This window comes from Nannobrachium achirus (genome assembly GCF_963921795.1).
Source record: "Nannobrachium achirus genome assembly, chromosome: 2".
Classification (NCBI taxonomy): domain Eukaryota; kingdom Metazoa; phylum Chordata; class Actinopteri; order Myctophiformes; family Myctophidae; genus Nannobrachium; species Nannobrachium achirus.
In genome coordinates this window covers 32,511,592-32,525,616 of record NC_137811.1, presented here as the reverse complement: position 1 = coordinate 32,525,616, position 14,025 = coordinate 32,511,592, and the positions used below count along the sequence as shown (strand labels likewise).

Here is a 14,025-nt window from a genome sequence, read left to right as displayed (position 1 = left end):
GATACTTTCGTGACGAAAATTGCGTAGGAGAACTTCCGGGAAAGATATGCTCAGTAAACTTACACATTACTTTTGTACAAAGTGTACATCGTGCAAATACCATAGCTTCAGGAGAAGCAGCTAAGAACATTCGGGTAAAAATGCGCGATTTTTGTGCAAAAGGTGGAGTCTTTAGAAGCAGTGTAAATGTGATTCTATCGCAGAATAATCGAAAAATAATCGCTCTGAATTAGTAGTAGGGATAGGGTGCAATGGTGCTTAAAATAATAACCTTAACAAGGGCCATTCAACTATTTTTTTTTCCAATTTATTTTATTCAACCTGTGTTATAAAAATGTGCATTCTATATTCAAAATGTTTGTAATTGCCAAAAATCCTTGTGCCACCTCACTTCAAGATACATGTACACATTAACAAACACCATTTAAAATAAATATACTCAGTTATAACATATTTACATATCAAGACAATCCAGAATATAATATGAATCTGGCTACCATCACTGAGCACATATTCGAGCTGTCCATCAAAATCCCTGTGAGATTAGAGTACCACTGGCTGCGGGTTTAGAAATTATGATTATTTCTAATAATTACATTATAGTGCATAATAAAAAAGGTACTGCAGGACTGTCAACATATTTCATGCCAAATATGAAAGAAAGAATTATCCTTTTTAGTTGCATCCAGGGGATTCAGGGAATCCGAATTTTGGGGCTTTGTCCAGGGGTGCAATCAATTTAACCGATTATGAGAAATAATCGATAAGTTACCTTATTTTGGGCATGTCATTATAGTACTTTTTAAAAAAGTAAAAGAAATAGTGACAATAGCCAAGCCTGTGTAGAGCTGCCATTGTCAAGTACAAAATAATGCTTAACCGATTATTCAAATTACTCAAAAACGTAGTAAGTAGGTCTAATAACCCATACTGTAGTTGCGGCCCTAGTTTCTTCCAATTCCCCTACAGTTTGTTCACTGGATGATGGAAGATTGATCACAACACTCTCTCTCTCAGTACTGTGAACATGAAAACATACAGTACACATACAGTAAAAAAAAAAAAAAAAAGGTCTGAAAATATGATGGAAATTAGATCTTTGTGCAAAATAACTGTTTTTCATTGACGGCAGACTGAAAGAAAGGCTTAAGAAGATGAAATCTGATGTTTAGCTAACACCATACACATGTACACACTGATATAAGTCTACATCTGGAGTCATTTAAGTTCCATTTGCAGCAAACATATCCCAATGTATTGAAGCTTCCTTGAACCACTGCACTTCCTCATTTTCCAAACTGCATTTGGACAGCATTAGAAGTTTGAAGACCTGCTTATAGCGGCATTTTCAAAACACAACACTGTTCTCAAATGGTTTAATTCCAAGGACCCCCATAACACAAATGTAACCAAATGGTCCACTTGGTTCTATGGACCTGCAAGGGTCTATTTTGTTACATTTGTACTCTCACAGAGTTACACACCTATACGGGTCCATTTGGAACGTCTTCGGGGAACCCCACTTTGAGAGACACCCTAAAAAACAAGGTTTTCTGTCTGTGTGCACGTGTGTGTCAGTCACCATGATGTTTGCAGGTACAACAGACAGTAGACAGGTTGGTCCACAGTAGATTGCACTGTTGCTAGTAGTACACATTGTGCCCCTGACTGTGGGCACTGTTGCCACGGAGACCAGCTCACAGACCGTCCATCATGGCCAGGAGATCGTCTCCTTTGTTGGTGGCACTGGACGAGGGCTCTGTAGCTTCCGTGAACTCTCCCATGATCTTGGCCAGCTCTGCATTGGCCTGCTGGTCCTGAAAGTCAAGGTAATCCATCAATCACAATGAGGAAGCAGTCTGCTGGCAAGGCTTATGCCTTATTACAGTACATCCTGTTAGGCTGGCAAAGGTTTGTATCTCTGGGAATGTATAATCTTTAGCTTAGCTAAAGACTAGTACAAGTGCCGTTGTCTCATCAGGTGTCTATCTATCTCTATTAATTCACAAAACTTGTGTTTGTGTGTGTGAACGCCTGTCTGTCTGTGTGTTCCGGGCATAACTCAGGTGCCATCCGATGGAATGGAACGGCCCTGAACTCTACGTGTGTGTGTCCCAAATGACCCAGGGGTGTGCAGTGCAGAGTACCAATTCGGTCAGACAATGGTTTCCGAATTGGTACTCTGTGAATATCTGTCCCAGGGACTGCAGGGAATGCACTATATCTCTGTGTGTTGGGGGGGGGGGGGGGGGGGGTATAGGACAGGTAATCAGGAATCGGCTTCCCCGATTGGCCAACCCGACCCACCGGTTTTACGGATTGACTGAGCCGCATTGTTTGTGCCACGCTGCCAATATACTGTACGGCAATGTGTGCAATGGAACAGAAAGTACTAGAGCTGTGGTCAGAGTGAAGGAAGCCAACAAAAACACAAAGCAAAATGCTATGCGCGTGGACCTGACTGGTACAAAAGTACATCAGATAACATGAGTATTGCACAATATGGGTGGGGCATGTATTCCCGACATATTTCCTATACAAATAAACAACTAAATAAACATCAAGCTATACAGCCAAATAATAATGTTTACCGTTGTTGCTTGAATGTTTATGACTTCATATGAAAACTCATCTGGTCTTGATATCAATGCCTCCCTGGGGGATAGAAAAATGTCAGTGTTAAATAATTAAACAGGTCAAAGCATTCGTTTCCTCACACAGAGAGAGGGGGAGCAGCTCATACCCAATATAGGACATGTCTGACACATCATTCCAATTTACACCACATGATGACAGACACATTCACAGACACACCAACAGACATCTTTAAATAGGAGAAACTCACTCTTCTTCCTCGTCAGTTGCGAAGAGGTTGACCCGGAAGCCAGTGCCCGTGTTGCCAGGTTTCTGTACCTCCAACCCTCCCATTAACCTTGCCAGCAGATTTAGTTCTTCTTTGGCCAGGGGGTTGGGAGCTGTGTTGACCTGGTGACAAAGAAGAACGCCAATGCACATTAAGTGTGTTGCCTTTCCCCCTCAAGGCATTTTCCGTGCTCCTGTTCTGTCCCTTTTCATGGTATGTGAAGGGTGACGTCATGTGGTACCATGTTACACTACTCCCTGGCTTTGTTGAATATTTGTATCTAAGGCAAGGTCTGCTATTTCCTGATAGCAGACCACTGTTCCTAAAAACAAACAGCCCTGTTGGGGTTTATTTTACAGTAATTACCAACTCTGTATATTTATCCATTATAGAGCGTCACTGTCCGTCGGAAGCCTTGTATGTCCAAAGCCAGTGATGTCCAGGAAATGGAAAAAAGAACCTGTGTTCCAATGGATCTAATGTAGTTCTTATTTAGTTACAAGCTCTTGTTAATACTTTGAATTGGTTAAATATTTATAATACAACCCACCTTCAACCTGGGGTCTCTCTATTTTGGGCATATCATTAAAGGCAAACATCTTACACAATTTTCAAAACGTTAAAAATAAATAAATACAAAATATAAATAGCCTCAAGACATGCTGTGAGCTTGTAGATCAGCAATTTCGGCAGTTTTTGGGACTAAGTAGGTCGGGAGTGGCTTATTGTCGGTATCAGCTGGAAATACGTGGGAGTCTGTCCCCGTTATAATGCGCTAGACCCCTGGGAGATGGATTGCTGAGGTGGAGCGCCACACCTACCATCAGCTCCCAGTACTTGCCACACTCAAGCCTTGCTACTCATGCGCCGAGTTGGCGGTGCCTGGGATCATACCCACGACCTTATGGTCCAAAGGCGACAGCTCTACCGACTGAGCTACCCGGACACAAATAGGGTAAAATAGGGCATTAATATTTATGAAGAAACAAAAAGATAAAATATGGAGATACAAGGGTTTCTGCCCGACAGCCACCATATGGTACTGTGACACTCTTAAGTGGTCATCATCCCTCTCCAAAATGTCATCAAGACAAATATTATACTTCCGATGTACTTTGCACATGAGAAATGGGTCTAATTTACTCACAAAACTTGTTTGGACAAAGATGATGATGATGTATATCCCTAGCTTACCTTAGTGTGCTGTGCAGAGTTTTTAGATGTCCCTGACATGTGGGTCTCCACGGGGCGACTTACACTGTACCTAAACGTCAACATGATTACAATATAAACAGGCAACTGATTACAATGGAACACAGCTCAAATGGAACCAAAATGCATGTGAATTAGTAAATGCTGTTGTGTCAGGCGTCAATATATCATTGCTGTCGAGTTGAAACCTTGTATGTCCAAAATTGCAGATCTCCAGACACACTACATAACATGTTGTAATATGGAGATGGTTTCTGCCTGACAGCAATGATGTGTAAGTTGTTGAGTTGATGCTAGCATTCGTTAATACAGTATACTGTATCGTTTCAGCAATACAACCAAGAACAATTCTTGAACATTTTCTGTTCTTAACAAACCCACTCAGATTGTGATGTTGGCATCTTACATGTTTGTGCCAAGTTTGATGACTCTGTCACCAACCATGTCGAAGGAGCCTTCTTGAAGAGGACCGCTGTAGTTTCCTCCACTTGGGAACTGTAGCCTACTCACTTCCTCACCAGTGCAGCTAAACATTCTAGTTATTAAATATACAAACACAACATGACATGACATATTTTCAGTATTTTTTTCTTTAATAGTTCAGATATGTATATATAGGCAATAAAAAAAGTAGTTGCCTATATGCAGGTACCGTAATTAAATTACAATTGTTATACTGTAATTGTTATACCAGTAAGACGCCTAAGCCAGGCGAAAAGCAATCCGTCTTGGCCAAATATGGATTCTGTTAGTGTGGTTCCTCTAACAAATCATCTGGGAACGCCCATATATGGACTTTTATTTTATTTTATCCTTTATTAATACTAATAGCTCGGCCGCCCGAGCGTCTAGTCGGCAACCTGGCCAACTCGGGAACAATGTAAATAGGGAATGAATGCCCCGCCCTTTAATGCAAACCCCATTATACCTGTTGTCATAGGATCCGTTTTGACCATCTGTTTGCGTGTGTCCATTTATGCCCATATATGGAGATATCTGTCTGTCTACGTCCATTTTAGGCCCATATATGGAGATCTCTGTAGGACCCGTTTATTCCGAACGTTTCGCACCGGTTCGGGAAAACCGCGCATCGGGTCATCATACATACAATCCCTTTTATTCCCATATATGGAGAATATGGAGATATATGGAGATCCCAAGAAGCTACTTCCCAAAAGATGTCAATCAAGGCAAAGATTTTTTAAATCAAGTAGAGAAATAGACTGGGAGAAACTGCCATGATCTTTGATAGAAGCCCAAGCCCATATTCACACTTCAAGCTGACTCATCTGTGAGTTCGACTTTACAGGTCATGATAAACATATTTTGGATCACAGACAATCGTTTGCCAGCTGGCAGCTGGCTGAAAGCACAGTTAATTTAACTCCAAGAATGTAGGAATGTAACTTGTAATGGAACATTTGCACACTCCTTGGGTTAAATGAAGACTCGGGGCTTGACAGCGCAGAAGCTGCTTCAAATTAGAAACAGACGTCTTACATAACAAAACCTCTGTAATGCAATTAGCTGCAGCTACGCTACACCTACAGTATCTTTACATGACAGTGTCTGGGGACAGAAAAGGCACAATGTATCCTGAGTAGAAACTAAAACTCATCTCGTGTAATGAAGGGCAAATGATTCTTTTCACTTTTAGCAGGATACGGCTCTGTTCCAAAGTGTTACCTGATCAATCCAGGGGGCTGTGATCCATGGGGAACAGGACCAGTGGTGGGGAGGACGAAGCGGCCGTTGGAATTTTGAACTTTGTCTTTCAGGAAGATGGACACCTGTGCATCATAAATAGATATGTGAATATTTACACTTTGTCATATGACTGTGTTGCGTGGAGACAGAGTACCAATCGACAAGCTCACAACACAATTTATGGTGACACATTGTGAGCTTGTTGGTTGGCTATTTTTAATATCATCAGATTTGAAAATCTTTTAACATTTTCAGCTATAATGACATGCCAAAAATAGTGACACCAGGTTTAAAGTGCTTCATTTTAATGGAAGAGAAGTTACTTTAATCAATACAATAACTAGGATTATTCAAACTCCATTCCCCTCATGCAGTCAAGACTTACCCTTATGTGCATGTCTTGGAAGAAGATGAGAAGTGTTTGTCTGATTAGCTGGAATTCACCATTAGATGATGGTGTATACATCTTATGAAAAGAAAAAGAAAATACATCAAATCCCAGAAACAGCTTTAAGCAGTTCATTAGTATTTCTGCCACAGGCTAAGGGATCTGAAGTCGTGCTCCAAAGAGCTCCACCCTAGTGGTCAGTTACAAGAATAAGTGTGACATATAATAATATAACCAAGTTGTAAATATTGTAACTTATCTGACATTTGACTGAAATCTTAATGAACACAATCAAAACAGTTTGACACAATGCATGGCACATACAGTAGAGCAGACATCTCTAGTCCACACAAAACACACTCAAGTAAAATACTAAATATGAAGGTAGGCATGATGTACCTCAATGAGCAGTTGGAATGTCTCGTCAACCTGGCTGAGGATGCTGGGGGTGTCCTTCACAAAGTCCTTGATGGCATCCATGTGGCTGAAAGTCACTAGGAGAATGTCTTTGGGCCTTGGACAGAGAAGCACCTGGTACTTAAAGGCCATGGTCATCAAGTCATAGAGCTGTGGGCAGGAAAACAAAGAAGCATAATTCAAACGCAGCTTTATTGATTGATAAGCCATCAGTGATGGAATAAATATATACAAATCCACACAGAGCTACACGGCTCAGTCAATTACATTTGAAAATTACCTTTTCAAATGTAATTTGGTGTATTACAAATTACAACTGAGGTTTGGTTTACAGGCTGCATGAGAATATGATACATGAATATAAAAATAATTACAGGCACGCACGCACGCACACACACACACAGACAGAGACGCACGCACGCACGCACGCACGCACGCACACACACACAAACGATGGAAAAGACCTGAAGAATAAAGTGACACTGACAAGAAATACTCAGACTACATGACAGCACATGGCCCTCGGGCTACGTATATTCCTGTGTGAAATCAGTGTTATGAACAGAACACTACACATGCCTTGTCCATGCTAGCTTGGTTGAGTCGCATGATGGAGGCGTGGGCCAGTCTGTCGAAAACAGTCCGCAGTGCCTTCTTGGAGTAAAGCTCCTGTGGTTTGAACAACTCCTCCAGAAACTTCTTGTTGAACATGGTGGTGATGATGTCATTCATAACTAGTCAAATGCAAATGGTTAAACCGCAACAGGAGGTGAGGTTACTTTTACACAGATAAGCATTTGAAGCCATGACAATGGCTCATAAGCAGGCAGATATGCAGTTTAAGCCACGCAAAACTAGGGCTGGACAATTAACTGAAGATGTATCGAAACAGACATTTAGTACCGATTATCTCATGTAGGTATATTGAATAATAAAGCCGTTTTTAAAAATATAGTATTATCAATGAATCAACACTAAAAAATATATAATAGATCTTTATAATTGTCTAAATCTATTAGTGTGATTAACCTCTAACTTAGCTGTGTTATAACACCACTTAGCCTTCTGTGTTATACTTTGTTGTACAATGGTGGCACAGCAAAGACAGCAAGTCTCAGCAGGCTGCCAAATACACAATCACCACCTGTTCCCTCTACAGAACAAATAGCGAAAATAGTAAATACACAGTCTATAAGCTCACAACGCACCGTGCTGCAGTTAGTAATCATGATATTGATTTGAAGTCATATCGCCCAGCCCTATACGCAAAACCATTTTTTTTCCTACTAAAGCAGCAGTTCTGAGAACCATCAGCAGCGTAGCCTAGTATGGTAGCTTGTTGCAGTGATGTATAACCAAGATCAGGTTTATTGTTAGTGTGAGTCAGTGAAAAGTTCCAGCTCACGACACATGGCCTTAGTGGTTAAGACTTGAGTGTGTACACCCTGAGATTGGGAGGTTGGGGATAGCTCACCGGCTGAGTCATACCAAAGCCTATAAAAATTGTAACCGATGTCTCCCTGCTTGGCACTCAGCATCAAGGGTTGGATTAGGGCAAGTGGACTTCCCTGCATTATTCATGTCCAGGGGGTGTACTTGTCTTGTACAACAAGCTGACTAAAGGCCTGTCCATAGTATCTCCGAAATGTTCGGTGAGTTGTGTTTTCCGATGTGCAAATTTCCGAACTCTCATTCGGTCTATGCTTTTCAGAAGTCGCGAGGGACATAATTTTATGGTCGAAAAGGACCTTTTAACCGGAAAGGGCTGTTTCGGTCAAAGTATTGTAACGACCCTGCAAGAGATCAGGCTGTAACTCGCTCCGCCAAGCGGGCTAGCCTTCTTGAGGTTGTGGGTTGCTTCCTCGTCTGCTGAGTGGGGGGCTGGGGTTCGCGTCCCGGTTGGAGCGAACTGCCTCACTCAGTCTGCTAAATGTTACATTGGTGTCAGACGGGCGAACCCGTAGAGTGTGCCCTCGCGTGAGGGACGTGAGGGACCGGCCGTGGGCAGTGAAGCGTGAAACGCGGGGGCGCGCTTCTGTGAGGAGGGGGTAGTGTAACGACCCTGCAAGAGATCAGGCCGTAACTCGCTCCGCCAAGCGGGCTAGCCTTCTTGGGGTTGCGGGTTGCTTCCTCGTCTGCTGAGTGGGGGGCTGGGGGTCGCGTCCCGTTTGGAGCTTACTGCCTCACTCAGTCTGCTAAATGTTACATTGGTGTCAGACGGGCGAACCCGTAGCGCGTGAGGGACGTGAGGGACCGGCCGTGGGCAGTGAAGCGCGGGGGCGCGCTTCTGTGAGGAGGGGGTAGTGTAGCGACTCTGCAAGAGATCAGGCCGTAACTCTGAGTGGGGGGCTGGGGTTCGCGTCCCGGTTGGAGCGAACTGCCTCACTCAGTCTGCTAAACGTTACAGTATGGACAGGAGGGCTCCTTAGTCATTACCAATGGGCCACATGGTTTGGGAACCATTGGTTCCCAAGGCTACTTACTTACGGTTAAAAGTCTTGTTGAGTATTCATGGCATCTTGTTTTGTTGGCATGTTGGTTTCCTCTAAGTCTAGGGCAAAGCAGAGCAGAAAGCTACTGATGCACCAATGCATAGGTCTACTGATAAACTATGCAGGAATACCTCTCCTTCTGTCCTCCTCTATCCAGGGAGCAACAGGGGAGTCTTAATGAATGGAAGAAGGAAACAATTAAAATAACCACAGTGTTCTGACAACCACTCAGGCTAACAGCCTGGGGGCGCCTGTGTTACCTACCTATTAAGATCAAAGCCATCATTTTGACTACTTGGCAATGGATAGCAAGTATGAGCTAATATTAACTATCATTATATAATAATTATAACTATCAATTAATACATCAACATTTTCTTAACATCTTGTTTTGAAACGTAAACTTTTGTCTATACATGAGGTGAAGATAATTGAAATGTCAAATGTGGCATTAAAATAATAAATATGTTGGACCTATCTGGCCAAGCTCTTAAATCTGATTGTGTGTTGCCACCCTGGTGTGAAAGCTCCATAGAAATGGAAGAACAATGTTAGTGACTGACAGCAATAACTTGTTGCTCTCCTTCTGAATTCATGAGATATCATTACCTAAAAGGCTAGTGAGTGCGAGAATAATGTTATACAGTATCCATGCAGTGCTATGAGACTGAGGTGGTCCATAATTGTACATTGTTTGTATGGCGTCAAAGTAGGCTAATGTCTTTGATCTGGACTCTTGTCTTCACTGATTGATTGACCGGTCACCAGCACTTTCGCCTATAACATATTCGCCTACACGCATTTGGTCCTTTCGCCTGGCATTTTCGCCTTGGAGGAGAGTCTTTTCACCTACCTGTCTGAGCCATTTCGCCTACCCTCAATTCTGCTGTCAGACTGTCCATGTTTGCAAATTATCTCTTTGTCATTTAAATATTATAGTGACTGTGACAGTGGTGTCAAGTGAATCTAACAGTTTACTTGACATTTATTATTTACATCACATTTTATTCCTAAAAAATGGCAAAATAGTTTGTTATGCCTGTTGACAGGCAAGGTTGATTCTATAGGCTATTTAGGTGTAGCATATCTTATATAGACCTATATAGGCTAATAGCCTACATATATATTTTGTATAGCCTAATGTTAAAACAATAATAGACCTACAACACTGTTCATTTTACAATACTGTTCAATACTGCACCAAAGAATGTATAGTATCGGGACATGGATTAATTAATTATTTGGGCGCACCTGATTCCAATAGCTCTGTATTTATGTGATTACTATGGAGTGCATAGGATAGCCGTGTGTAGGTTTGACATGTAACACCACTGTCACAGTCACTATAATATTTAAATGACAAAGAGATAATATGAAAACATGGACAGTCTGACAGCAGAATTGAAGGTAGGCATTAGGCAAAATGGCTCAGACAGGTAGGTGAAAAGACTCTCCTCCACGGCAAAAGTGCCCCGCGAAAAGACCTGGCGAAAATGTTATAGGCGATTATGCCTGACACCGATTGACCTACTGTCCTCCTGCCACAGGTGATCCAGACTAGAAAATAACGGAATTCTTTAACCCAGCAACAAAAGACAGCAAGCTAACTCTGCCCATGTCTGGTTTTTACCATTGTCAGGGTCCACTCCAGACCCCGGTTTCCCCTGAATCAACTAAAGGTCGTGAATCAGTGACATTTACAGTACAGAGTGACTGACGTTCGCCTTGGCTGCTGTGCTCAGCTAGCTACCTTTCTTGGCTTTGTCAACAGGGATGTTCTGGGCTCGGAGTCTCTGATCCAGAATGTAGAGCATTTCGCCACCGAGGTTGATGAAGAGCAGGGGTAGGGTCCTCGAAGACATGACTGTTTATGGCGGTTTTTACAAGTCTCTCCAATAAATGATAGGTGCGGATTTGGCTAGCTTGCCTTGCAAACAAACTAGCACCAGTGTTTCGTCAATCGACAGTGTAGGGGCGTAAAAAGCACCTCCCTAAGCACGTGAAGTCCGGTTGAGGGACTTCAAAATAAACGTTGATACAGAGTTCTTGTTCAATGACAAATAAACTCACTGTAGACATTTGCAGGAATATGCTGTGTATGTACACAATAATAATAGTAATAATAATAACACTGGTAATACCATTTAAATTTCTATTGTTTGGGGTAGTTCAAAATACCATAAAAAGGACTGTTACGGCCTACCTTTAAGTCAGCGGTTGTCTGACAGAATGTGTTCTATTAGGAAACTAATGCATTGCAGGTGCATTTAAATACAATTTAAATGCACCTTAAAATAGCCAGACATGCAGACAACCAATGAAAAGAACTGGAAGAATTAAAAGAACATGTGCAGAGACTGCAAACCTAAAGCTGTAGCATCATAGTAGTATGATTATTGGTTAATTTCCTTATTTGGGGTGGATGGAATCCAGTTTGCTCCAATATAAAGGCTTGAACAAAATAGAAACAAGTTGAATGTGATCTGTCTAGCTTAGGCTCATAATATATAAGAAATTCTGCTATTGTTTTGCTGCTGTTTGAAGCTTAACACCTTCCAAATTAAAAACACATTTGCAAAAGCAAACTATTAATAGGCTAGCCTACCTCACATCGTTCTTTTAATATGGGTCCCTCACAAACTGGTGCTCCTTTATGTTAAAATGTATATTTTCCCAGTAGACATAGTTCCACATAATTTAAAGAATGTCAGATATAGTTGTATAGTCATGTTTCAATATTGTGGTGTAGTATTGTGCTATTTGTAGGTGATCATACCTTCACAGTTGCAATGAATATCAGGAAAACATAGAAATTCTCTTCTATTACTGCCCAGATATATGTACAAAAATAAACACGTTAAAATACTGGTTGATTGGTTGAATACTTTATTACATGCTTGTTAACAGTACAGGTAGGCCTACAGTCAAAGTTTTAGCCCTAGAATGGCTGTGATAGTTACACTTTTCATGTATTCCAAACATCACATGTACAAATTTGTATTTGGAATGTATATCGGATATCACAGCCATTCTAGGGCTATCAAAGGTTATGCCGAAAGGATAACCTATACATTATTATCCTGACATTCGGGGAATGTCAGGATAGCCTGACATTCCCCGAATCCCCGAGGCAAACCCGTTACACTAGTCATGCGTTAACTTAGCTCTTATTTTGAAGTCTGTTGAAGTTCGAATGGATGTTAGTCATACTTGACGAGCATATTGACGGTTATGGTGCCGGATGCTTGGCAGGGTCAGTAAGCTTCTTCTGGTTGCCAGGCCACGAAGAAAACAACCAATCAGGTTCTCGTGCGCCACTGCGTAACTGTAGGGGATCCAGAGGGCCCTGATTGTGCTTTGAGTGTTATTATATTCATATTAGTTTCAATATCATATCATATTTATGCAAAAAGAAAGCAATATGTTATGTTGTCTGTAATTGGAATGGATTATTAGAATGAAGGCCACTATGTGTCGTTAATTAATAATGTAATTTATTTACATTGATGCAAGTGAGGACAATTAAAATGTGTTATTCACATGCTATATTAAATATGACACTTTATTGCACACTGTTATCACTTTAAATCAAAACATCAATTCTGTTTTTAACATCTACAGCATATTTTGCTCAGAGAATAACATGTTCACTTCATGAAGGCCACTATGTCATTAATTAATACACAATGTAATTTATTTACATTAATGCAAGTGAGGACCATTAAAACGTGTTATGCACATGCTATATTAAATATAACACTTCATTGCACTGTTATCACTTTAAATCAAAACATCAATTCTGTTTTTAGCATCTACAGCATATTTGTGATAGGCTAGGCATGCTCAAAGATTAACATGTTGACTTCAATAGTGGCAAATCCTTCTTAATCATAAAACAGATAATAGTAGGCGGATTAAGATTTGTGTTAAGATGAAACTTCTCCATTCCTGATACGGATTTCTCTTGCCATTCTACACGTTTCAAATAAGCCACAGCAAGTGGTCATCAAGGCATCGTTGCACACTGTCCCCTGCCAAAGTTAAATGTTAGCACAATGTTACATGTTGCAATTCAAATTCGGCAAAGAAGGAAAACACAGGCATTTCATAAACATGTTGATAGTGAAACCTCTTCGGCTCTTCCTGTCTTTCACAACGTTATGGACAGATTGCAATCCCACCAGTCCAGCAGAGATTTAACAGTGATTCATAATCAGATAGAGTATAGGCATAATAATATTAATTTCCATTATTCTCATTAGTGTGAGGGATTAAAGCTACACTATGTCATTTTTATTTAGTGAATACAAATTTAATCTGGTAGAGTATGTTATTACAATAACTAACACAAGTAAGGTGGTTGTATTTAGTTTCCCTGCTCTTCTATCGAGAAATGCAGATCTGGTAGATCCACTACTGGTTGACAAGTGGTACCACCTGAAGGTAAAAAATGTATATCTCCCCTGAGCAAGCAGGTGAGCTCTAGTGGCGCAGTGATACACATTTCAGGGGACACAGGTTCAAATCCCCAGTGGGACACGAATGTTACAGAGTGCAGCTTTCAAATGGTCTGATAAGAGAGTAGCACATACCTGAATACCGTATGTCAACCTCATGTGAGTCCTCATTGCTGTCATGCCTCCTGGCAGAAAACCCAGGCAGCAGTGCTCGCCATATTTATTTGCAGTGTAGCAGCTCAGTGCCATTGGACATATGCATCCCAGGGCAACTGCAGGAAACATGTATATCATGTCACTGTCAGGGAGAAACCTTGTATCTCCAAGTTTCAAATATGTATGTTTTTTCGTAAAGTAAAGCCCTGCTTCACCATACAAGGCATTCTTACAAAAGAAGTGAGAAACAGCCAATCTACAAGCACACTGTCTGTGTTTGTAGATTGGCTGTTTTCACCACTAGTTTAGTTACATTTTTTAAATGATAAATAC

General features: G+C 41.1%; 1 protein-coding gene across 1 annotated transcript; it reads right to left on the bottom strand.

The window, feature by feature from the left end:
• Window positions 1-694: 694 nt before the first annotated feature.
• On the bottom strand, window positions 695-11,005 carry oscp1b (organic solute carrier partner 1b). Its single transcript, XM_080746745.1, has 10 exons — window positions 10,830-11,005; window positions 7,167-7,321; window positions 6,570-6,737; window positions 6,168-6,248; window positions 5,762-5,865; window positions 4,482-4,610; window positions 4,058-4,127; window positions 2,846-2,985; window positions 2,592-2,655; window positions 695-1,817 (listed from the first exon to the last, which is right to left on the bottom strand). The coding sequence occupies exons 1-10, from the start codon at window positions 10,939-10,941 to the stop codon at window positions 1,698-1,700; spliced, it is 1,143 nt and encodes a 380-aa protein (XP_080602871.1). The 5' UTR covers window positions 10,942-11,005; the 3' UTR covers window positions 695-1,697.
• Window positions 11,006-14,025: the final 3,020 nt, after the last annotated feature.

Excerpts from the sequence above, each read along its gene's own strand:
- oscp1b (XM_080746745.1), bottom strand. The coding sequence starts at position 10,941 with ATGTCTTCGAGGACCCTACCCCTGCTCTTCATCAACCTCGGTGGCGAA. Across the intron at positions 6,738-7,166 it reads ACCAAGCTAGCATGGACAAG|CTCTATGACTTGATGACCAT; the intron begins GCATGTGTAGTG and ends TCCTGCCCACAG. Across the intron at positions 4,611-5,761 it reads CAGCCCCCTGGATTGATCAG|AATGTTTAGCTGCACTGGTG; the intron begins GTAACACTTTGG and ends TTTAATAACTAG.